The sequence below is a fragment of the Haliaeetus leucocephalus genome, unplaced genomic scaffold (assembly GCF_000737465.1).
Source record: "Haliaeetus leucocephalus isolate CR32 unplaced genomic scaffold, Haliaeetus_leucocephalus-4.0 Scaffold428, whole genome shotgun sequence".
Lineage (NCBI taxonomy): Eukaryota > Metazoa > Chordata > Aves > Accipitriformes > Accipitridae > Haliaeetus > Haliaeetus leucocephalus.
Window position 1 is genome coordinate 8,161,773 of NW_010972864.1, and position 25,388 is coordinate 8,187,160.

Genomic DNA, 25,388 nt, shown 5'->3' on the forward strand with positions numbered 1-25,388 from the left:
TGATCTTCTGACAAGATCTGATGAGTTACATAGGTCTGTGAAAAAAAGGCATTTACAATGTAGGTAGAAAGTATGGCCACCAGAATGGTATACTGGGTTGTTTTGGTTTGGTTTTTAACTGACTCTCTACAGGACATAAGTAAACATCATTGATCAAGCAAGGTGAAAGGAATTGCACACACTTAGAGATGAGGGAAACTATTCTATTTTATGTAGCACAGATTGGTGGGCTCAGGATGACAGCATTTGAAACAAATATGATATAATTTCACATAAATTGCCAAATTCCTCTAGTTTATCTGAAGCAGAATGTCCTTAACTCTGTTTATGGTAGGTGGGAGCTCACCTGTCACATACACACAGAGAATGAAAGTGGCACTAAGATTAGGGTTTTTTTATCTGGAGGGGACAAATAGAGAGAGAGAATTTGGGGGAAAATAATTCTGGCACTTGCTTTGTGTACTGTGCACAGTTAAGTTACTGTCCTTCAGGTTTTTTTTCCTCTACAAGTTACTATGACAAACACAGCTAACTTTATTTAACTTGGTGCAGGTTAGAGATTTTTGCCAGTCATTAACATAAAGGGATCAACACATCCTGAAGCAAATGGACCTGCATAGATTTAGAACAGTTAAAAATTTGACCTCCCTCATATTCTGTTTAATTTCAAGTAGATACAGACAAAGGGCACAGGTGGAAGTGTCATGCTACGCCACTGAGAAGTCATTTACAAACCCTTAGACAAAAGAAAATGGAACAGCGCTTCTTGCCTTAAGTTTCTGTGTTGTCCAATGCATGTGACATTAACGTCTCCTCAAAATAACAGCACAATGTGAGTGAGGATGACCTTATAATTATGTGAAATACTACTGAAATCACAACAAAAAGATGTTAGTTAGTGCTTCAAAATATCTGGAGTGTGTGTGTGTGGGGTATCTTTAAATGAGGCCAAAAAGACAATAAAAAATATGTCTTTTCCACTTTTAGGCAAAGTCGTTTGAAATGTATGGGGGTTTTTTACATAAATTCACATTAGACATTAAAAAAAAAAACCAAACCAAACAGTTTTTCTAGCCAGCTGTAAATTTTATTAATGGCATGATTATTCTGTAGAGCAATCTGTCTTTTTTTCAACAAGACACAATGGCATTCATAATATAAGTACTTGAAAGGCCACTGATATGCTTAGAATTAATGATCTGCTCAAATTCCTGATTAAAGCTCTCATGAGTAAACTTAAGTTATCATTATAGGGTTTCCTTCTGTTATTTTATCGTTTAGAAATAGATATTTGTTTTTAATTCGATATGCCCTTTATGTTAATACAACTGGATTTTTTTAATGTGGAAGTAAAAAGAGAGGACTTCTATGACAGGTTGTCACTTCAGATGGAGTAGGGAATCCACAGATTACCAGTGGAAAAAACCTTTGGGTTTTGGCATGACAATGAATTTACTAACCCTCTCTTTTTTTTGTTTAATCAGGATTAAATATAGATAAAGGAATTTCAGAGTGAATTTCACAAATGTAGTCTGACTGATCAGAATCAGACACTCCCAAAATATATTACATCCATATGATCAAAGGGACATCAGACCACATAACACTAAATTGATTTAATTATGTACCATAGAGGGGTTAAAAATTCCCTTGGAAGGAGATCAGCTATTTCTAATACAATTTTCAATGATAACTACACTGACTTGCTTGTGTATGGTTTTTTAATGTTTCTTTTTTTTTCATCTAGGCCATACTTTGGAGGTACAAGTTTTCCCAGCTCAAAGGTTCTTCAGATGATGGGAAGAGCAAAATCAAATTTTTGTTCCAAAACCAAGATACTAAACAAATTGAAGCAAAGGTAAAAACAATGCATTGTTTTATAATGGCAATGTACATTAAAGCCAGTTATCAAAGCAGCTAAGGAAATGGAGGAATAAATTAAACTAAATTACTTAGGAATATTAGATTAATGCACAAAGTCAAAGAATGCAAAGAAAACCAAAGAATTTCCAAGAAAAGAAAACTGAATCAATTGCTTGGATTTTTGCAAGTTTGAAGTCTTTTGAAAGGTGTAATTACATTAAAAAATAATAAAAAGCAGGACTCGCTAAATCTGGTTTTAGGCACATTTGCCAACTGTCCTGTTGGCTGATATTTTGAAGGCCCTGTTTTTCACCCTATACTTGTATCATGAAGAAATGGTGCAAAATATAACCTTAAGTCAACCCAGGGACAAAACACAGCAAAGGTCTAAAAATCTGGTTTTATTTCCAGAGCAAAAAAGTGTGGATTAAACACATATTCCCTTACAAAACTGAAGCTTTGTGTCTGAGTCTAATTCACAATCAGAAAAGTTGTATTTTCAGTTGTTCTTTTGTTTCAAGAGTTAATTTATGAAAACAGTAACCCTGAGAGATTTATGCTTAGTTTGATTTATGTCTTCTGAGAATAGAGCATTTACTGTCCCAGTGTGTGTGAGGAGAAGTGATCTCCCAGGATCTTTGATAACTGGAACTGCCTTAGAGTCTGAATCAAAGGTCTTTTTGACTAGAATCCCAATTTTTGTGTAAACCTAAAGACTACTTTCTTGGCGATCTTTAAGCCTTGCTTTTGAAGCATTTGCTATACCATTTTTCCTGTGTCCCAGAGAAAACTGCTGAATGAATGTGATAACAATATAGTTCCATAAGCAAAAAGGAAGCGGTTAAATAAATTGTTGCCTAAAAGGGCTAAATATGCACAGCATAATAAAGTATGTAAAGAAAAAAGGCATTGTCTTGGGGGCAGTTGTGAGTTTAAATGCAAATAGCTACATTAAGCAGCTGGTTTTCCTTCCTGCATGTCACTTTATGTTTGGTATTAATTATTTTCTACCTAACAGCTATTTACTTGATTTTGAATGCTGTACTCAATACAATAAAGGTATGTAAAAGCTCCCATTACATCAACAGTAATGAAATGTGGTGCACCGTGGCTTTCAATACCTTCATGTTCTGCTACATCTCGAAGATAAATATTTTCTTACTTCCAATTTCCTTTAGAAATTGTTTTAATAGTACAGAATTTCTATTCATCTCTAATAAGAAGTCATAACTTAACAACCTAATGTTGTGAGGATGATTCTCTCTTAAGCAAGTAATTGGAAACTTTTATCATGCTCCTAAGGACACCTGAAGGATGAAACTCGTCATTATTTTTCTAACGTCTGACTGCTATTGCTGTTATATTAACACATGATTTTAGGACTAAAGAAATTTCATGGGAATCCAAGAATGGGACAGTGTTTCTTTTTTTTTTAGTAAAAATATAATAAATTTTAAATATTAAATTAAATTTAAAAAATAAAAACAAAGTATGAAATACAGATTTTGAAGAAGAAAAATAGTTTTCATCAAAATGTTTTCATGTTTTAAATTAAATCTGTCATGCAAATCACTTTATAAGCCTTAGAGATATCCTAATAGGTGTTTTTATCATACCTACTGTTATTCCCACTCAAACTGAATAAAGCTTTATTTCTAGGAAATTTCATCTTTCTACCTTTTATCAATGTAGAAATTCTACCTTCTATCTTATGAAGGCAGAATATTATACAAAGTTGCTAGCATACTTATAAATATGCTGCCATGTTCCCTGGTTTCTTCTCTTTATTATAAATAAAAATTTTCACATCGATCAATCTGGAAATAAAAATCTGTTATTTTTAATTAATTTCCTTGGTGATCAAAGCATACCAATTATATCATGATCAAAAAATGTCAGATTATATTGTCTTTGGAAGGTGTGACGGCATTTATAGTGAGCACTTCTATCCATTCCAATTTGTTTACATATGAAGTACGTTGTTTAGTTTAAGAAACATAGATAAATGTGGCTATAAAATGAATGTGAAGATTCTTGGGTCATATTTTTTCAACTTTGGTTAGTTTAAAATTCTATGGATAGGTCCCTTCCGTATCCTTTAAGCCTTTTATGGATTTAAACCACTATTCAGTGTGAGAAGAGGTAGAATAATCTAGGTTCTATTTTTTGGACTTTACTAACATTACAGAGTTAGAGGTATAGCCATTTGGGGAACTCTTGAGTAATTAGGAAATGTTAATCAGATTTTCAGAAATGCTTGTAATGCCAGGTTTCATGCATACTGTATGCAGGCTTCATTTGGAATCAGATGATGGGAATTTTGTAAAACATCTGTTAAAGGTTGTGATGAATATTCATGGCCACAGCTATCATCACTTGTTACATGCAGCTCTGTGCTTCAGATGGCCTGGACACCCACTGTTGTAAGGGGAAATACAGTGTAACATTTTCTTTACGTAAAGATAATTTTTTGTCAGTTATATTACACAGGGAATAATCAGAATATAGTGAAATGAGAGCTCACAGCTGAGAACAACCCCAAAAATCTGACAAACCCATTGCCCTGACATGTTAGGGCTCTTCACTTCTGCATTCTCAAGCAGTAATGTGGAAGCAGGACATGGCAGGTAACTTTGATACAGCTTAAGACAGTCACTAGAACTAAGAGTGCTTTTTCCCCTCCATCACATACACTAACACACTCTATGCAGAACCTGCTGTGGCGTATGCATACCTGATCTGAGACTCCTGCTTTTCTTGCCTCTAACGTCTGTTTTCCTCCATCTCTAAGTTTCAGCTGCAGCACTGACAGAATGTGTTAACGTATTTAATGCATTATAATTCAGTTACTCCCTGCAAATGTGAGGTGGTCTGGCCATAGGGGTTTTTTTGTTGTTGTTGATTTTTTTTTTTTAAATAATATTGCTTTCATCATGGTCTACAGCCAGCTGAATATGAGCTGGCAGTGTGCCCAGGTGGCCAAGAAGGCCAACGGTATCCTGGCCTGTATCAGAAACAGCGTGGCCAGCAGGACTTGGGAAGTGGTTGTCCCCCTGTACTTGGCACTGGTGAGGCCGCACCTCGAGTCCTGTGTTCAGTTTTGGGCCCCTCACTACAGGAAAGACATTGAGGTGCTGGAGCGTGTCCAGAGAAGGGCAACCAAGTTGGTGAAGGGTCTAGAGCACAAGTCTTATGAGGAGCAGCTGAAGGAACTGGGGCTGTTTGACCTGGAGAAAAGGAGGCTGAGGGGAGACGTTATAGCTCTCTACAACTACCTGAGAGGAGGTTGGAGCGAGGTGGGTGTCGGTCTCTTCTCCCAAATAACTAGTGGTAGGATGAGAGGAAATGGCCTCAAGTTGTGCCAGGGGAGGCTTAGATCAGATGTTAGGAAAAATTTCTTCACCAAATGGTTGTCAAGCATTGGAACATGCTGCCCAGGGAAGTGGTTAAGTCACCATCCCTGGAGGTATTTAGAAGCCGTATAGACGTGGTGCTTAGGGACATGGTTTAGTGGTGGACGTGGCAGTGTTAGGTTAACACTTGGACGGGATGATCTTAAAGATCTTTTCCAGCCCAAATAATTCTATGATTCTATATAATTCCTTCCTGTAAAAATGAGTTATCAAAATCCAAATGCTTCCTGCCTTCCTTCGTTTACAATGCTGCAAATTTTGTGTATCTCATGCTATCACACGTGTGTGAGTATGGCATGTTGTATCTGTGCGATAATATTCTTTTGCTTTAGAACACTTATTCATTACCTAGAGAATTAAGACTGTCAGAGTGCTTAGCTGTTGAATTTTGATCCAAAGTTTAAATAAATTTGTTATTATTCTAGAAACACATTCAGACTTGTAGATGGACATTGCTTGGAAAAAAAAAAATTATGCAGCAGCATTTTAAATTTTAGCCATACTGTCTTCATAATCGTCCAGCATCCCCTCTGTATTCTGGTGGAATATACAGAGATATCACTGTTAATGTTAGAAGAATCTAGGAAAAATACTTTTTGAGAAAAAATGCAGAACCACATCCATTCATCAGTCAGCTTTTTTTTTTTTTGAGAAACTCACTTGTCACCAGAGTTATATTCCTAAGTGATAGAAAGTCCTTCACTGACACTGAATAACTAATATTTTTATAATGATGTCAAAACTTTTTACAGTGTGCTTCATGCCTGACTTAAAATTCAAAATGGCAAGCTTTAAGACACAGAACATGTGCTATGGATTTAGTTACAGTTTAACCAGGTATAGTTCTTTTCAGCTTGAAAATAATTTAAGATATTTAAACACTTGCATTATTCTCACAGATATTCTCTCTTTTTTCTGTACAGACTTTGTAGTGATGCTTTTTTTTGACTCCTTTGTAAGTAATATCATGTTACTATAAAGATAGATAATGTAGTATAAAAGAAGTGTTTCCTTATAGGTTTAAGCAATTCCAGTCTGAAAAATCTGAACAGTAATTACCATAGGTCACACCAGTGGGTCCATGGCAGGGTGCCTGGATGCAAACACCTAACTCTGAAGGTTTCTAAGGCAAGGTCTAAGCGGTTTCTCAGAAGAAAACCACTTAGGGGCAACATTAATCACTGATACCCCTTAGACATTCCAATCTGTAGGTTATTTCCCAGCTGTCACTCAGCAGGAGATATTGCACAAGTTTGCACAGTCAGACAGAATTTTTCTGACGGAGGGCTAGAAAATAGAGCCGTCAGCTTGGCAGAACATGGAGCCTATGTGTCCCTTTCCTTTGTTCTTCCTGAGCTGTTGGGGTTGGGTTGAAAAAAACAAGCAAAGGGCAAAGCTTTCTCCTTATCTGTAACACACAAAGGGATTCACTTAGGCACTTTCCTATCTAGTTACCTATTTGTTTAGCTATAATTTAATGACCCATTAGTGTCTCTTCAGTATCACAGCACCTTCCAGTGGCTAACAGTCTCAGGACTGTGATAAACACAGAGTGCTGTGCTCTTCAGTTGTACCTGGCTAAGTATTGGGCCATCAAAATAGAAACTGCTTTATATTTTTCTGAGAAAAATGAAGAGTATCTTAAATCTATGAGAGATCCTGTTTCACTATGTATATATATGCTCCCAAACATAGAAGTATGTAATGGATATAAAAATCAGCATCAATGCTGTATTTCCATTTGAATTTTGTAAGTGAAAGCACCAATCAGTAATTTCTGAGAACTGAGAGTTTCTGTGCCTTGTAAAACATAAATATAAGTCAAAAGCTACCCTTTGGTCTGTGCCTTCACCTTTCTGAATTTGCAGGGCTTTTTCACAGCTCAACAGTTTCGTCAGAAAAACTCAGGTGAGGTCACACAGTTGTGCTGCATCATGTGAGCTTTTGTTCACAGACTAGCTGAATCCCTAAGCTGAGTGTTACAAAATGGAAGTGAATACAAAAATCAGCACATCAGTATGAAGATCGAGTCAATTGTCTTTGCCTATTTGAATATGGTGAACAGAAGAGGGCGGAAATATGGTCTCAGCAAAGGAAGAAGTGTAACTTCAAGGATTTAGCATGAATAATTATTAATTAATACTACTTTAATAGTAATTAATGCCAATTAATTTGTACTTGAAATTATCTTGTATAGAAATCTAATCTAAAGTAAGACGAATAGCCTGAGTTACTGCTATTGTAATGTGAACAAAATGCTCACTTTCAAAGTGTTGCAAGGTGTCTTGATGGATGCCTGCACCATTTTCCAGACTGACATTTCTGCTCATTTGAAGTATATTCTCCAAAATATAATTTTAAATTAATCCTTGTTCTTAGCCTTGAGGATTTTTCTGTGAGCATTACAGCACTCTTCAAATTTTGAATATCATCTTTAAATGGGTTTTTAATATACGTCCTTAGGATTTTTACAGAGTGATTGCTCATTTGCAGTCACTGCATTCTGAGTTCAGATTTCTGACCTGTGTAGGTTTGTGTGATTCAATTTTTAGTTTCCCCATGTCTTGAACATGGATTATCTGTTTAATATCTATTTTAGATCAGATTCTATGCTAATATAGAGATACCATGTAACACCACATTTGATGAAAGAATAAATCTCTTCTCATATCAGCACTTTATATTTGGATGAAAGAAAGGATTTTTTCCTAACCATATCATGAATACCTACAAACTTATCATTGCTTGATTTTGTAGATGTATTGTTTGTGTAGTTGTATCTTTAATATAATGCAGTAAGACTTGTGGGTTTTTTTTCATCTGGGGGCACTCTCTTTCTGTTTTCTCTTTCCAGCTCTGTCCTTTCAATCCAGACTTTCTTTGTGAAAGGTTACTAGAATTCCCATACACTTCTGGCCGTGCTCAATGAATGCATCTTTCTCATATACCTTTCTGCCCACTTACATTGTCCTCAGCAGAAACTGTGAATGTTCAGATTAAAAATCTGGGAATGTCTGGTATAATGACAGCAATGTAGGGTGAGAGTAGTTTGATCAAGAGAGACCTTAGAAAGACAATTTGAAGACCAGAAGGTACACTGATATTCCTAGGAGAGTAGGGTCTTAGGTGAGGTGTACAGACAACAGTCTGGAAATTGGAATAATAGTAGATCGTGTACTTGTTCATGGACAAGTAGATGTGGCTTAAGTTGGGATTTCTTCGCTTTTGGGGGATTCAGAGCATTTGCTTTTCCCTACTGCCAGCAACTTTAATGGCTTCACTGAATACTTCAGGGTTCTTAGGGTTTGTCTGTTTGTTTATTTGAAACTTAATCCGAAGCTGGGTGTGCAATACACAATACCCTGCCTAGATGAAAGTGTATTCAGACAAGAGGATGACTGATGACAAGGTACATACAAAAACAGCCAGGGTGGCCAGGGGTGCACAAAAGCTTGTGGATTCCCCTCCATCTGCTGGCAGTAGTGCAAACCCATGGGCAGCTAAAAGTGCAAGTTCTCAGCAGAAGTGAGGAAATGTTTTGTCTGTCGGCAGCTCTACATGAAGTCTTACCTGTTCATTAAGCTTTCTTGTGATTAGGCTAATCTGCCAGAAAAGTGTTGTTCTTGATCGATCCCATACCCATCAGTCAGGCTGCTGTGAACTGAGCTGCAGCCATTAATCAGGCCTGTATGTACTCACCACATACCAGTCAGCCTACTGTGCTTCACACTGCTTTAATTTCCAGTTAAATATGCATGTCTACATTGAAATAGGAATAATGTTTCATGGCAAATAATAATCTAGCATTTGCTAACTTCTTAGTGCTCATCTTTGCAGTGGAGTAATTTTCGCGTTGAGTCATTACTACCAATAATAGTAATCCAGTGGGACCTTCAGAGGCTGTTCTGTTGCTTCACCATTATCCTTGAAGGTCCATTGAGCAATGGATCTTCCCAATGTGTTACTGTTGCAGAAATACCTGTGATAACTGTTGGTAATAATTGTACTAATGCACTGTGAAAATTCACTGTCCAGCAGCTGTAATTATGGTAGTAAGAACTTGCAGCTAGTAGGGTTACCTAATTGACTCGAACAGTTCTCAAACTGTAACATTTGTTTTAATAGGCTTATCCTGTTGAGACATAAGGGGAAATGGAGTCTTTCTGCAGATAACACACAGAATTGAAATTATAATTATTGCACTGTTCCACTAAATATTTATTCTCTCATCTTAAGTTTTAGGTTTATTTTTGTAGTACCAGAAGGATAAATAATGTTATATTAATAAAAAGGAGTTCACTGAAAAGTAACTTAATTTGAATGACTGATAGTTCTTATTCTGAAATAGCTTCCATAATTCCTTGTTTCCTCATCTTTGAATTTCCATTGTTTTCCTATCTGTGATAAATTTTCTTATTTTGAAATTTGAGGAAGGAAAAATACTTTTGGCATAGTGATAAAATTGCCCTTCTCCCAAGGTTGCTAATAAGTTTAAAACATGGAGTCTGTTCCTTCTTTTTTTGGTCCAATAACAGTAACCCTCTCAATGAAAACAGATCCAGAATATCACTGTGTGATAATAGCACTTTTTGAAAATGCCTTTTTTTTTATTTTCTGTTAAAATCAGCATAGGTAAGATAATAGCTACCAGTGTGAGGTGATGTGATGAACAAATGTAACATATGTGGAACTCAGCATTATTGATCTTTGTGGGTACATTGCATATACAGTAGTAGTCCAGAGATGTGTAGACTGTTACAGTCCAGTCATTCAATTTCTATCTAAATTAACCTGCAAAAGTGCCAGATTTGTATTAACCTGAGGGAAAAAATAAATCATATAGTGTCACTTTCCTTCCACTTTAGCTGGTAGGATCTCATATTTCTATGGAGGCACTTAACTAAGAAATTTGTCTGTCTTAGCCTCTAAACAATTATTTACTGAATGGGGATAGCTCAATGTCTAAGTCCCTATAACGGAGAATTGTCAGGCACATTAGCAGAATTACATCAAACTATTAAAATTATTGCTATTTGAATAGCGTTTCATTCCTGGGTATATGTTTGTTAGGTGTTCTTTTGTTTCATGTTTAATCTTTTTGTTTTCACTTCCAGGAGCTGGAGTTTTCCAACCTGTTTGCAGTCCTTCACTGTATCCACTCATTCTTTGCAGCCAAAGTGGCTTGTTTGGACCCTTTGTATGTAGGCAGTCAAGCCACAGCTTCTGCTGCTCCCACAACTTCTGGTACTGGCAAATTAAAGTATACCACTTGACATCTCACATTACAGCACTGCCACTTAACAACAAGACGTAACAATGTATAAATATTCATAAGATGTAGACCTTTGGTGAACCACGTACGTGGAAACCAATCCTGGAGGCAAGACATCTTGCAGCATCAGCAGATAAATGGTCACGTGGGATCATAAATTCATCTCTGTTCTGCAAGACATCAGTAAATAATCCTAGTTGAAACCCCAGAATAGGATGGATATGCTTTTAGTATGATCTATTTGTACTTAAATAGTGCTTTAAGCAACACTGGAAGCAAAGGAATAAATGATGAAATGAAGCACTTCAGTATTTAATAAAATTTTCAAATTGCTGTAATAATACACAAATAGAATTGTCATTTTCCTGTTTTCAGATGTTTTTTATGACATATACTAAAATCTGAGTATGAACTTAGTACCCTATCATTATGTTATAAATGACATAAGAGCAAGCAACAAGCATATGGTAAGTACATGGTGACAAGGAGATAAGCATGAAATGGCATTTGTGTAAGTATCTCCTCAAATAAGGAAGCACTTTAAGCATTGTTGTAGGATCCATACATGTGTCCATACAGGGAGTCATGCTGCCTCTTCTATTTTGTTCTTTTAGTCTAACAATAGCAACAACAGAGATATAGCCATATTAGACTGATACATTATAAAAAAAAAAAAACCCCCAACAAACAAAGCCACAAAAAGCAAAACACCTTTCCATGAGGAAGTCCCTCTTCTTCAAGTAAAAATAATGTGATATGAAATGAATTTTATTACAAATTAAGTGCAAGTGTGTAAAATGTCATATCTGCTATTTACTTCCTTTTTTTTGGCAAGAATTAAATTCTGTAAATCTAATAGTCTTTGTTCACAAGACTTAGCTGTTGAATTTGTTTCGGAGACAATCTGCCTAATACATTGTTTCCTTGTATAACCTTGATTTCACTTCATAAGTAGAACCTCTGTTCCACTCAGGCTCTCAGCAAAATAGACATTCTACATTATGCTTGAAAAATGAGTCTACCCTTTGAATTCTTAATAATTTCTTTTTTTAATATATTGTTAGTAAAAGGCAGGAATAAATTAAATAACCTGTAAAGAATAAATGACAGAATGCATAATGTCTTTGTATGTTAAGAATATTACATCACTCTGGACCACATACTGGTTCCAAAGTACCATTTAATGATGAAATCTGAAAGAGCTGTAAATTTTAAATTAATTACTTTATTTAAATATCATTTTACAAAATAATTTAGTTTTGTGCTATTACATACATCAGTGAATGTGGGAAATGGTGGGAGCATCTGTGGGATATAGCTGAAACAACAGAAAAGGTGAGGGATTTTTTTTTGCCAGATGTGATAAGAGAACCTAAAAAAACTGCAGAAAGAACAAGTAGTGCAGCTACAGTGTGTGCATAATGTTTTAAATAGTACTTTGTGGGGTTTCTGTTTATTATATTGAAATCAAAACTTCCTTTTTTCTTTTTTTTCCACTGAGACTTGTTATAAAAACACATAGCACATAAGGGTTGTGGACACCATCTGCCTTGTTTAGCAGAAAGACAAATTCTGTCACATCCCCTTCTACATATTAAGATAATTAAAACTTCAAAAGTGAAGCCAGAGGAAAGCTTTTTCAAAATGGGAACAATTCAAAATGCAAGGCAGGGACAAAAGATGAATGAACTGTAGGGGCAAATAATGTCCCTGTTTTTTTGCTTTGCATTAGAAGTATTTGGATTTATGTGTGTGAGAGTATCCCTGCCTTGAAGTATAGCTTATCTCACTTGATACTGGTTCCAAATAATCTGAAAATATATTTTCTAGGGACTCTTTTATCACTTTCAAATGACTTTCAGTACATTCTTACTTCTTATTAGTACACCTCCAAGGGTTACATGTTTATTTTCCATGCTAAATACAATGGAATGATGTTCTAATCCAGCTATTAAATGCTTTAAGTGTCATCAAAATCCAACATTTTCATAGTCATCATTGAGTGTTTGTTTATATGAATTATCCCTGAATAAGGGGGTCACATCCTGGTCTCTGAACGACACACAAAACTACCGTGGCTGTCCGTGGGATCTTGAGTTTGTTCCTGGGGGAGTACAAACCCCAGATATTTTGAATCCAAAGCTATAACAGTCTAAGGGGTTCAACGACGGTAACTCAGGCACTGTCCTTGTCAGGAAAGCATATACTGGAAACAAATTTTGACAAAGCACTGACAATGCTGAAAACAGAAGCTCGATATCTGTTAATGACAGTTCTCCTCTGTGCTCCTGAATCATCTCCTTCCTTTTAGTGCATTGCGGTGGCATTCAGCTATCACAGTGCTGGCATGTGCTAACACCTCAGTAAATGCTCTGCTGGTAATAGCAGAATCTAAAACTAATCAGCTGCCAGTTGAATGTTTTCCCTGCAACCGTTCATGTTATGTGCACAGTTGTACCACTGAAACTGAGAGTTGTTTAAGGAACATTGTCTAATGTTCTTAAATGAACATAACATTTACCCAAACCAGCAGAAAGTATGTCATTGCAAACTGCTGTAGATTAAGGGATTCCATGATATGAAAGCCCCCCCGCCCCGAAAAATTGCTGCTTGTGCAGCACTGAGCTAATGACATGAACTTTTGGGACTCCACCAGTATCCTAAAGATCTCTGTCAAGTATTCAGTTTGTAGAACTGCTGTATTCATCAATGAGACTTTGGTAACTGGGCATTGAATGCACAACATTTAAGAGACAAACATTAGCCTGTAAACTGATTTTTTTTGTTTTTCTAAACTCCTATATTTCAAAGACCTGAACTGGTGGGGTTTAATCAATACTTTTATTTTCAAGAAGATAAAAGCCATGTTGTGAGAATATAAAATGTTGTAGCCTTGACTGCAGGTCAGTGTTGGTTTGTAAATGTAGCAGGGTTTGTGCACTGACCTCACAGAATATTCAGAGGTGACTGCATCCAGGCTTGCTCTTTCAGAGCAAGCTGGTTGGAAATTCAGTCTTGAACCAAACAGGGAAATTTTTAAACTCTGTGCTATAGCTAATCCTGAAATAGCAAAATATAATTTACAAACATATTAAATGGCTATATTTTTCATTTAAATACTTGCAGGAGATTCCCATTTAAAGCATAGTGAACTTCATACACGTATGTCAAAAAACAGGCTTTATGTTGCAGCCTCTCATTTGACATGTAACATATAATGAATGCAGGCATTTTCTAAGTCAACACAGCCCAGTGACAATGAAAAAACACAATTATAATGAATATCAGCTTTTGCTAAAAATCTGTATGCAAATGAAAGCAAATTTTTTTTAACAAAAAAGAGCAAACCAACCAATGCATAACATAAAATATAATTTGTTCTCTTTATGCCATGATATTTCTAAATAAGTTTAAAAAAAAAATCCTTTTTAATACTGTGCCTATTGAGGTGATGTTATATAGTATAGCAAAAATATGTACTCTTTAATTATAACTAATTATATTTGGTTTGATTTGATTTGCTTTCTGATGAAAATTTTAGATGATCTGACCTTCACAGAACTAACCATATGCTAGGTTATAGTGTTAGCGTAATTTTATTATGAAAGTGTTACTGATTTGAATACATGTTATTCTGGATTTCATCAGTGAATAAATTTCATTTCCTACATCTGTTTAAAAATACAGTTCTAGACTTTCAGAAGAGCTTTCCATTCCAGTAGCATGAAGGCACCTTTGAAATAAAAATCAGCATATTTTTAAATGACGTCCATTTTATTTTGTTAATCAAGGGCAGAAAGAAGTTTGTGGAGACAAAATAGTTGTAAGGGATTATTTTTCAAAACCAGTAATTTGAAGTTTTGTCTATTCAAACTAGAATTCATAAGAATGCAAACCAATAATACACAGTATCAATATGCTTTGAGATGAGAATCACGAAAAATATTATTTTCCATATTAGCCCTGGATTCCACAAAAATATATTTATTTACTTTGTGCACTTAGACTTTATCAGAACACCTCAAAGTGGACAGTTAAACACAAGTAGGTAGTTGTCAATACTGCAATCTATTACTTTAAATGTGATTTGGTTTATTCAATGCCTTAAGATGTTTTTTACATCAAAAAAAATTTTAAAAAGGCTGAAGATCTTGTGAATGTACAGTTGCTGCCCTTAGAAATTCAGCAGCTTTGCTACATATTGTCTAAGTATCCTCGAGTATTCCTCTATGCCAAAAAGAAAGCCAGTTTTTGTTCTGGTATGGCAATTCCAATGAACCTTTTGGAAAATGTAATTTTATTAATATTAAACACTGATCCTTGTATTGCACCTTCTATTTCCTTACAGGGCCTGGTCTCTGAAAAAGTGTAGTGTCTGAAAAAAAGTTTAAGCTGATTTTAAAATATTCGACCTCTGGCAATTATGAGTCTGTACTTTGGACTCACACCTCTGACCAGTTCTGCATGATGGGAAACATGAGAGACTCACTCAAACTCCTGAAATTTAAGTACCTGTCTTAGATGCCTAAGGTAGGACTTGAGGCTTTCAAAAGGGAAATACAAGACGAGCTTAGGGTCTCTGGAGGGGCATGCCTCTGTGTGCATGTCTCTCTCTCTAAGGAGCTAGAGGTGCTTCTGCGTTAGTGTTTTCATTTTATCAGGAATGTGCTTTCAAAGCCAGGCTCCTGCCTGCTGCCACTCACTGTGCTATTCTTCATATCGCAGAGCTGTCTTTAAGCCCATGAACTGGATTTTTAGGATGAAACGAAATGAGTAGCACACCTATATGAGTTCCAGGTCCTGATGGACTTTCAGACTATGTGGCCCAACTGAAATGAGTCCGGAGGAAAAAACCCTCTGAGATGTTAAGAGCGAGGCTGCCAGCTCCTGGCGCCAGCTGTTTCTGTCTCTGCAGTGGCTGCTGCTCCTGCACCACGGGTGCTCGAAGGGCCCTAAAAAGCTGAGCTTCACAGCGTAGCCCACCAGAGCTTAGTGCCTAAAGGGGGATGCTGCGCTGCAGCAAGGGGCAGAATGAAGCTGAAGAAGGCTGATGGGTGCCCAGGGCAGGTTATTCTGCATCACCTTTTTCCCTCGCCACACCGGGACAGTACTACAAGCAGGCTACCCTGTGCTGGTCAGCCCTCTCCCTGCTGCATTTTTCTCCTTGTCTACCACAAATACACACCGGAATATTTGCTCTGAGGTCCCCAAGCAGAACTCCCTGTCCCCTCAGCCCCTTTGCTCAGACAGACAGCAAAACTGTGCTCTCGGCTACATAACAGAGCCTCAACACCTCTTATACAGTCAGGGGACAGTATTAAGGATTATGGCAAGGGCACCGGTGTACCAGTAAGAGTGCTTGAGGGTGTGATTAACATTCAGGTTAAAGCAAATGAAGTCACATCTGAGCTTAAGTGCTTTCCTGACTTGGAGGGTTCTTAAGTGCAATTTTATTATTTTCCTGGAATAAGGTCTGTAATGTCAACACTTTTCTACTTGCTTGGCTCCATTTTCAGGAAGTTCAGCAGAGATAACGGTTCATATTCTGTTGGAACCATAGGGAAAAGCATAGGAATACCAGAATAAAAAAAAAATTCTGTTTGGATTCTGTATATTATTACAGTACATCACATAATCTATTAAAAAAAAAAAATGAACAATGTAAACCTAAATGCTTTCATTTACATAACCTAGTCAGTATTCACTGTGGTATACATGCCTTCCACTTTCAACAGCTTTCTCCACGAGAATCCCAGCTATATATTATAGAAATTCTTTTATTATTCAGTATATACTAATATATAATTCTGTGTGTGTGTGTGTGTGCGTGTGTGTGTGTGTGTGTATATTAGTATATACTAATGGAAGATACTCAGTATATATTAATGAAAGTTACATAATAGGCACAACTATAAAATAGAAGCATAAATCCATGAAGCTTTACATTTAAAAACTTATAATACTATAAAGAAAAATATGTATATTAGTTGAAGAAATGGCTATTTTTGCAGGATATGCACAATCTGGATATACGATAATAAATTGATAAACATTAACCAATTTACTATTTCATATCTCCAGGAACTTTGATTTTTTAATTATTCTTATCCCTTTAGCATATTTGCAATATATGTCATAAGTTTTAATTTGTTATGGTTAAAAATGACTGAAAAAATGTAATAGAAAGTGCTATATATTTTATAAATATTAAAAATTTAAGAAAAACTATTCAAATTATTTATTTCATTTTTAGTTATGGTTTTGTGGTTGTTTGTAATATGTATTTGTGACAAACATAAGTCACCTAGTTGTTTAAGCTCATTAATGTACAACTAATAAAATGCTCTCTTCTGTTTTGTTTTTGTTACGTTTTGTTTTGCTTCTTTTTGTAATGGAACATAACAGAAAAAAATAGACAATAAATACTTTTTTAACTAATATTTTGCATTCAGTCATACAGTGTATGAGTTTTATATCATTGAAAGCCAAGTCTGAGGGATCAAAAAAATACTTGAAGAACCTGGGGAGGTAAAGTTATTTCTCAACACCATGTTCAACTGTTTATTTAATAGAAATAATGATGATTCCTTACTTGTATGATCATTTCCACAAGGCATGTTGCCCTCTTAAAGTCTGACTGGGATTTTTTAAATATCCGCCTCTGCCCTGGCTATGAAGCTCACCTACAACCTGATTATTTTACCACACAACCACCAGATTATTTTACCATTGACACGTAATTGCTTAGTGTTGGTTGGAATGAACTTGGGCCTGATATTGCAGTGCTTGAAGGTATTTTTTTGGTACATCTTTGCAATCAAACAACTTTCAAATGGTGCTGCAACTACTAGAACAACACCAACTTTGGTGAGTTCAATTTTGTCCGTCTTTTTCCTTGACTGAGGGAAGAGATGCTGGAAGAAGGGGAGCCCCTGCTTTTATTTAGGCACCTTTGTACCTTTTCAACAATTTAGGGTAAGAGTCTGCAATGCACATCTCACAGGCACATTTTTGGTACCTTTCTTGTGCTCCCAGTGCAGGGAAGCCAGGGAAGGTCCCTTGTGACAGTGCTGCTGTCATCTTTCTCTCCCACCCCCTCCACAAGCAGTCACCAGAGCCTTCTTGGACCTCAGGCTGGGGTTGCCTTCCTCAGTTCTGTACCCAAGGAAATCTCCCTTGCTGGCCCCAGCCCTTTCAGCATCTTGAAGACAAGGAAAAAAATATGAAGTTTGTCGTATATATAATAAGCGTGATGAACACTTTGTGCTGAAAAAATCCTCAGTCCTCATTCCCAGATGTAGTTTAGCTGATGTGGGTTAGCAAACATACATACCTCTGTCACATCACTTCAGTTAGTTTCCTGTGTCTCAAGTTTGTTTTTATACCACACTTAAGTGAGAGGCCAGAAAAAAATGAGAGGAGAGAGGTCCTTAAAATAAAGAGGTGAAGAGAACCATAGAATATTATAAAGTTAGGAAAATCTTGGAAGTAAGTATATTCCAAATGTACAGGAACCCTGTTATAGATACGATTTCCATTTGCCCTTTATATGGGAACTACATTTTATATCGGGAGCATGAACTCACATAGAACTGAAAGGTTTATTTATTCTGGAAATACCTATTTTCTTCTGAATTATCATTTTTAATCTAGCATCTTTTACATCTTCCCCACAGATTTTTTCCTCAAATGAAAATCAAAGTTTTTTAAGATACAGTCCTTGAATGAGTTTCTGTAAATCCATGGTACTTATGTTCCACAGCTAACGTACGTGTTCTCCAAGCCCTACAACAATTTATACTTGCAACATTTAAAATTAATTGTAATCTATTTACCTGTGCATTTGAGCAATAAAAGTTAGTACAGTATGATATTCACATCTTACCAATGATTAAGTTGTATAGTTCCCAAGTTTCTTTTTCAGTATTTTGACACTAGCTGTTCTAACATTTGCCTATGAAATAGTAACATTATTTTTTTTAAGTATTCTTCAGGCAAAATTCCCTTTACAAATAGAAAACTATATCCCTTAAGTTCCTTACCAGAAAAAAAAAATCATCTTCTCTGTAGGTCTATATGTTGCTATGCAATTGTTCAGAAAAGCGAAGAGAGGGATTTACTATACAGTGAGTATTGGGGTCTGTTGGCTATGTGCTTTATGTAATTTGCATGCATACTCTTCTTGCAACTCTGAGCAGAATTTCTTCCCAGCCCCTTCCTTCTTTGCCATGTATGGCACAGGTTCTTGTTACCAGACCTGGTTCAGGACTCCTTAATACTGTGGACAAAATTTTATTAATCTAAAAATGTGGGGGTAGAGAGGTTTAATCTGGTCACAGGAAGAAAAGGGACTAGACCAGAAGGCAAATTGTAGAGCTGGATGTCCTGCTGGTGGGAGTTGTTGTTGCTACTGGAAGGAACAGCCAGCCCCCTTCCAGTCCCCCAGCAGCAACCCTTCTCCCCATGTTCCTTCCCCTGGCAGCAGTGTCACCTTCATCTGCTGCTCTGACTATTCAGGAACCCCACACGTGCAAAGTCGGGTGTTATGTATGGCACATTTACCAGCTCAACCCTCCAAAGCTATTCCTTTAGGTAGATCTGTTATTAAGTTCAGTAAGGAGACTAAGATATAAGGAAAATCTTAAATGGCCGAGCACAGAGCAATCCAGACTGTATTCTCCCTTCAAACAAATAATAGCACGTCGATAAAAAGGTTACCAGCGTAGTAGGGACAGTTGCTTTCTTTTGCACAAGATGAGCCTATGCTGCTTCTGCTCCCAAAGTGGAGGCTCCCCAGTGTGCTGAACCATAGCCATGCCACCACGGAGCCTTCCTTAGAGGTTCAGTGCTCTTCCAAAGAGGTCTGCACCACGGTCCTTTTGCCCTTGTACAGACACATTCTGGAAATCGACCAAGATACAACTGCAAACCTGATAGGTATAGGTCAGGTCCTGCTGTCCAGGGGGCTCAGGATGGGAAATTAAGGAGGCTACACTGAGCCCAGTTTCACAAAGCACTGAATGCACTGTTGTGAGATGAAAATTTTGAGTACCTCTGATGTAGGAAAGAGCTTAAGGTGCTGAGTCCACGGAAAATGTTTCATTGTCCTTCAATAACATACTTGAATCAAAAGATAAATTTAGCTCATTACTAGAAAAGGGATGGGAAAAAAAATCTGATTTCAGAAAGACCCAATGAACTTCAGAGCATTTACACTTGCATCACTGGTGTGGTGAAAAGGAAACATTGGTTGGCCCAAGTGATTATGCTGAGAGTTATGTATCACAGTCTGGAGATGATTTAAAACTCAAGAGACCATAAACAGTTTTATTCTTTTTTCAAAGGACACAGCATAGAAACACTAGCAGCTGTAAGAGGGTATGTGACAGCACTGCCACTCCATACTCCCTGATTTGGCCTTACAGAATTGTGAGCACAGAAGATAATAGTGGTTTACCTGCTTTCTATTTTTCTGGACTACCTAAGGTGCAACTTCACCATTTTTCAGACTTCCTTGCTGCAGGGTGGAGGAGTAGAAAGATTTTTACTAGATGCTGAGATTTTCATGTGAAGGCATGTCTAGAAACTGGGGTTTTAAAAAAGGCAAAAAAGTTCCATCAAGTATCATGAGCTTCAGTGAAAAGACAAGAGATAAACTTCTTAGGCGGTCAGATCCAGACTCTCACCTTTCTCTTTCGAACAGATACAAAATCCTTTTAGCTAGATGTCTTTTTTTCTTTTTTTTTTTCTTTTTCTTTTTCCTGTTTTGCTTCAAGAGGCTAGTGAGGGAAGACAAAGGGTCTCAGAAAGGTCAAATCCCTTCACTGAAGCAACGAAGAGAGGTAGTGGGGTGGCTGGCTGTGGTCTTTGCACTGCAACACCGGCGAGTGCAGCAAAGGCTTAGATCAGGGCAACGTCACAAACAACTTACATTCTTTTCACACCAGAAGACAAATATTTGGAAGAAGCATGAGGTTAAGGCCTTCCATCATTTCACTAGAAACAGGAGCTCAGACTATGGTTAACATGGAAACTCAGAGGCGAAGGGAACTCATATCTGGGTGGTTCATGTGGCTGGGAGCAGTTTCACAGCAGTATGCATGGGGCTTTTCCCTGACAGGGAGATCGAGGGCCCCAGTGCTGGCGTAGTGTAAGAGAGATCTGAGCTGTCTGAGAGGATTAGCAGAACCTAGTGACCTACCGTGAAGGACCGAGGGGCTTGTGAGATGGTAGGAAAATATTCAGAGGAATATAAATTTAGGAAGAACAGCTTGAGTCACTGAATCTTATCCAGCTTCCTCAGGCAGTCATGTCATATAACCCCTCTCACAAATGTTAAACTTCGTCTTAAAAGTAATTAGGCTTTTTGGCCCTCTTCCTCTTGTTGAAAAGACTTCTGGAATCTCACTGCTCTAATGGTTTGAAACTGTCTTCTAATTTCCAGCCTAAACCTATTTGTAACTAGTTTATATCTGTTTGATTTTGTGCCAGCATTATCCCCTAATTTAAATAGTTCTTTTCCAGCCCTGGCGTTAGTCCCCGCTTTCCCCTCCTCTCCTCGATATATTTATAGCAAGCAATCATATGCCCTGACAGCTTTCATTTTGCCTGAATGCACAAGCCAAGCTCATACAGAAGACGTCTATGCAGTGAAATTTGGTGCAGAGATTCCTGAGCTATTGCTGACTCCAGCTGATATGTCTACCTGTTGTGCTGCAGCAATACCAGCTCAGGGCCAGAAGCAGTTCATCCACTTTAATGCAGTTTAAGATAATAAATACAGCTCATCAGCACCACACTGTGATATACTGCTTCTAGAGCAGATAAAGTCCATGGCAGCTCAGGGCTTTCTGCACTGCTCTTTATTGCTCAGTACAGACATTCGCTAATCAGGTTCTCTGGCTTCTTTCCATACCATCCTAATGGGATGCAGTCTTACTCTAAATCTGTTCCAGTTTGACTTTTTTCCCTGACTGTGACTACTTCTGCACCTTATACCACGCTCCAGATTTGATCTCCCTTATGTCCTGCCCTATGGCCATAATATTTGTCAACTGTCTGCATAGACTGTGACTGGTTGCATGAGTTATTTCTGTGGCTGCATCACACTGGTGACTCACAGGCATCTTGTGAAAAGCTAGTATATCATGGACCTACTTGTTCTTCCAGTCGTGTGATCAGCTCTCAGCTCATCAGTAATAAGGATGGGGTATAGGAACAGGTCAGTTTATCACCCACAGCATAAACTAGGAGTCTTTCTCTTTTTTCCCCCTACATTATGGGGAAGGGGAGGCAGAGAGCAATGAGCCATCAGTTTAAGAGTTAGCTTTCAGTGAGACAGCTCCAAGGGGTGTCAGGGTAAAGATGCAGATTTGGATGCAAATCTTTTTTTCTGGGAGGCAGGTTAGAGGATTTATATGCCAGTCCTCCCCTTTCTACATCTTTTGGCTTCCAGCCATGACTGGAAAGAAGAAAATAAAAAGCCCTATAAAGGGCAAAGGAGAAAGAATGAAAGGCTTATAGGAAACCTTTTCTTTATGGTCTTCCAGAGCTAAAATATCTCCAGCATTTATCAAGTCTTGTTCCATCTTCGCAATCAGACAGTTTATTTCTGAGTGATTAATCTTCCTTGTTTTTTAACCCCTGCAGTTGGATTATCTTCAGGCAGCCTTGGTTGGGCCAGAACTCCAATGACAAAACCAGCACTATATCCTATATACTTCTTTCTGTTTGGGCCAGAGAAATCACATTTTTCAAAGCCTATTCTCACTTTAGGTGAGCAGAGGTTTTGGAACACAAATAGCACAATAAAGAATTTTAGAAGTTTCAGTGGGTGGGGTATTCTTTTTTACATTCTGTTTTGTTTTCTTTTTAAATATGAGCAAGTGAAGCTCAATGACTCAATGGCATTCCTGTTTTTTTCTGTGAGTCCATTTATTTTGACTGTTGTGTGATCAGTCTCGTTGACTTTTAAAAACAGAAGTGCAAATTAATACAAAATCAACAAAAAACTGATTTGCAAGGATTAACCTCAGCTAGGAGCCTGGGGAATTATCTGAAGTTATTAATAGCTTGTACAAACCATCATCTGTTTTAATGAACAGAAACATTAAATTTTATATTTTTATGTATGTTCAGCATTAGCTTTAAAGTACGAGTTATGAGCTGTTTCTATAGAAAGAAAAATAACTTCTGATACATAATACGTCAGACTCCCTCATGGTAAATACATAAATTTGGCTAAACTTAAATCAAATACAGCATGGTGGCTGTGTTGTAAGAAGATGGATGGCTGTTTTAAGTGGTGTTACACCCCTGCCATTTGGCCACTGAGAGGCATTGCAGCTGACCCCATGAGCAGACTCCTGAGAAGTCTGTTGAGTCCATTGGTACAAGCTAGTACCATCACCTTCTCAGAGTAAGACTGTCCTGTTCCTGTGTCCTTCACAAAAAGGCCTGTGTCAGTCTGATCCTTTCTAATCTCGGTGAGGGAGACTTCTGCTCTTCTCTTCTGTTATTCTATGGGAAAAAACACTGGCCTCACAAAACTGAGCAAAGGTGAGAGACAATTGTAGTGTCATAGGTTAGTTCACGAGGGCATCTACTCCAAAATCCCATGCCCCCAGATGAGAGGATGTTAGAGCATTACATCATTTTTTTTCTAATCCTAAAGTTATTTTTATACTACTACAGCTTTATCATACAGATAGTACCTAAGCTTGGTTTTAGGAACATTGGCAGTCTTCAGTCTGTTCCTGCATGAGAGGGGCAGAAAAGGAAGAGAGTCTTTTTATAAACTCTTTGCTGTTAAATACTAAACTTTAATAATATGATTTCTATCTCTATAACCTGAATAACATATGCTGTGTTTTATTATATGCTAATGTTTTAATTAAAATAATTTCATTTATTACATTGCTTTTGTGATTCTTGTGCATTTTGCCCTCATATATCTGTCCAGTCCCACTTCTGAAACAACAGTTTTTATGGGATAGCTTCTGGGTTTTTAGTATTTCCATTCACTTTTGAGAAAAGCTATTACATTCAGCTTAGACTGGATTAGTTACACACTGTTATATTCTGAATAGTGTTTGAAAAAGGGGGAGAGAGATAGGGTGTGTTTTAGTTAGAACAGATAAAATGATTGCTAGTCTCTGTAAAATTATAAATCACATTTCTTGATGTTTTTACTTTAGATAAAATTTAAAGAATTGTCAATGAGACTGTATTTTCTTTTATGAGTTCTGATCCTTATGTATATGTTAAGATTATTTTTTTTTTTTTCTTCAGGGCTACAGATGTATTTATTTTTTTTTTTTTTTAAGTTGAATCAACCCTGCAAAGTATTTACCTTTATGTGCAATTTACTGAGGCTGAAGTATTATTCTGAGACCATGTGTGACAACCTGGGACCAAATGAAGCTGCAAAATTATTGTTATCCACCCTATTTCTACTGCTTACTTTGTTTCAGTTGCTACATTTTGTATGAACGTGTGATCAGAAAAATATATCTGGGATGTAGAAGAAAATTTAAGATGATTTATTCCAAAAGCTGTGAGCTTTCATGTGTTCTGTTGAATTCCAGTACTGCAATGGCCAGATGAAACTCTCAAGTTCCATAAGAAAAAATGCTGCAAATCTCATGCTTTCAGAATCTCTTCAGGCAATCTCTCTGGTTTGCACTGTGCTCTCTCAAATAGTCCCTGGGCCCTGGCAGCTAAGTTATGTTCTTTTCTTTGCATTAAACCATTTTCCTACAGCTGTTTATGCTGATGACACCATTTGCTAGGGGTTTTTTTCTGCAATAACTTTACCTGGAGCATGAACTTGTCTTAGCCCTTTTCTGTTGTGGGTTTGGTGTTTTTTTTGGTTTTTTTTTTGTTGTTTTTTTTTTTTTCCCTAATGCATCGCTCTTTTCAACAGTTTCTTTGTTAGTGGACTGAACTTTCATACCCAGGGACACCCAGACAGATACCCATTTCAACTGGAAAGAGACTACTTTAAAAAAAATGTGTCTATAGTTAATATGTTGGTGATGTGTCATAAGCATATACTCTAAAAGCCTCTACTTAATCCTACTCACATGTTAGAATTGATCTGTTGAGTACCTTTAAGACAACAGAAAAAAAAAAAGTTTCCAGACATTTCAGATAAAGGCATCTACTCTTTTCATGAAGAAAATCACTCCAGAAGCAAGACACTAAAGTATTCCTTTTCTTTAAATTCTTTTAAACCCAGTGGCAAAAGCCACTGTGTACAACAGATGGTTCACTTTAAAACACTAAACCCCCCTGTTTTCATTCCCCTCCCCCCCAGTTCTGTGACAGTCACAATTAAAAATAACCTTTTGTTAACAGTTTTCCCTACATATCAATAACTTATTGAGACCCTAACTATATGGTATCTATTGACAACTGTTTTGTTAATCAACATTTATATGCATGTGATCCACTGGCTCCTTGGAAGTCATCAGGGAGTTGTGGGCTCTGGCAGGGTGCTTTGTGCAAAGTCTCTCTGAAGTTCCTCATTTCTATATTTTGTACTTTCAGCCACTTCCTTTTCCTCATTTGTTGTTCCCTGATTGTTGGCTTTTTGCTGATTTCTTTTCCCTTAGCCTTTACCCCTTCTCAAGGAGGGCTTTGAGATTTTTTGCAGTCAGACACCCAGTCCTAAGGGGAAATTTGTAAGGACTGGAAATAAGAGATGATATTTAGAGATATTTCATACTTCTGCACCATCCAGAAATGCTGTACGGGTGATGGTGGAAGACACATCCATACTGTCGTGGTTTAACCCCAGCCAGGAACTAAGCATCATGCAGCCTCTCACTCACTCCCCC

General features: G+C 37.1%; 1 protein-coding gene across 1 annotated transcript in view; it reads left to right on the top strand.

The window, feature by feature from the left end:
• SNTG1 (syntrophin, gamma 1) overlaps positions 1–10,644 on the top strand; it is a 166,635-nt gene extending 155,991 nt beyond the window's left edge. The window contains exons 16-17 of the mRNA XM_010574391.1: positions 1,748–1,858; positions 10,391–10,644. Of these exons, the coding sequence (XP_010572693.1) occupies positions 1,748–1,858; positions 10,391–10,549 (270 nt within the window). The 3' untranslated portion in view covers positions 10,550–10,644. The remainder of the gene's footprint in view (positions 1–1,747; positions 1,859–10,390) is intronic.
• Positions 10,645–25,388: the final 14,744 nt, after the last annotated feature.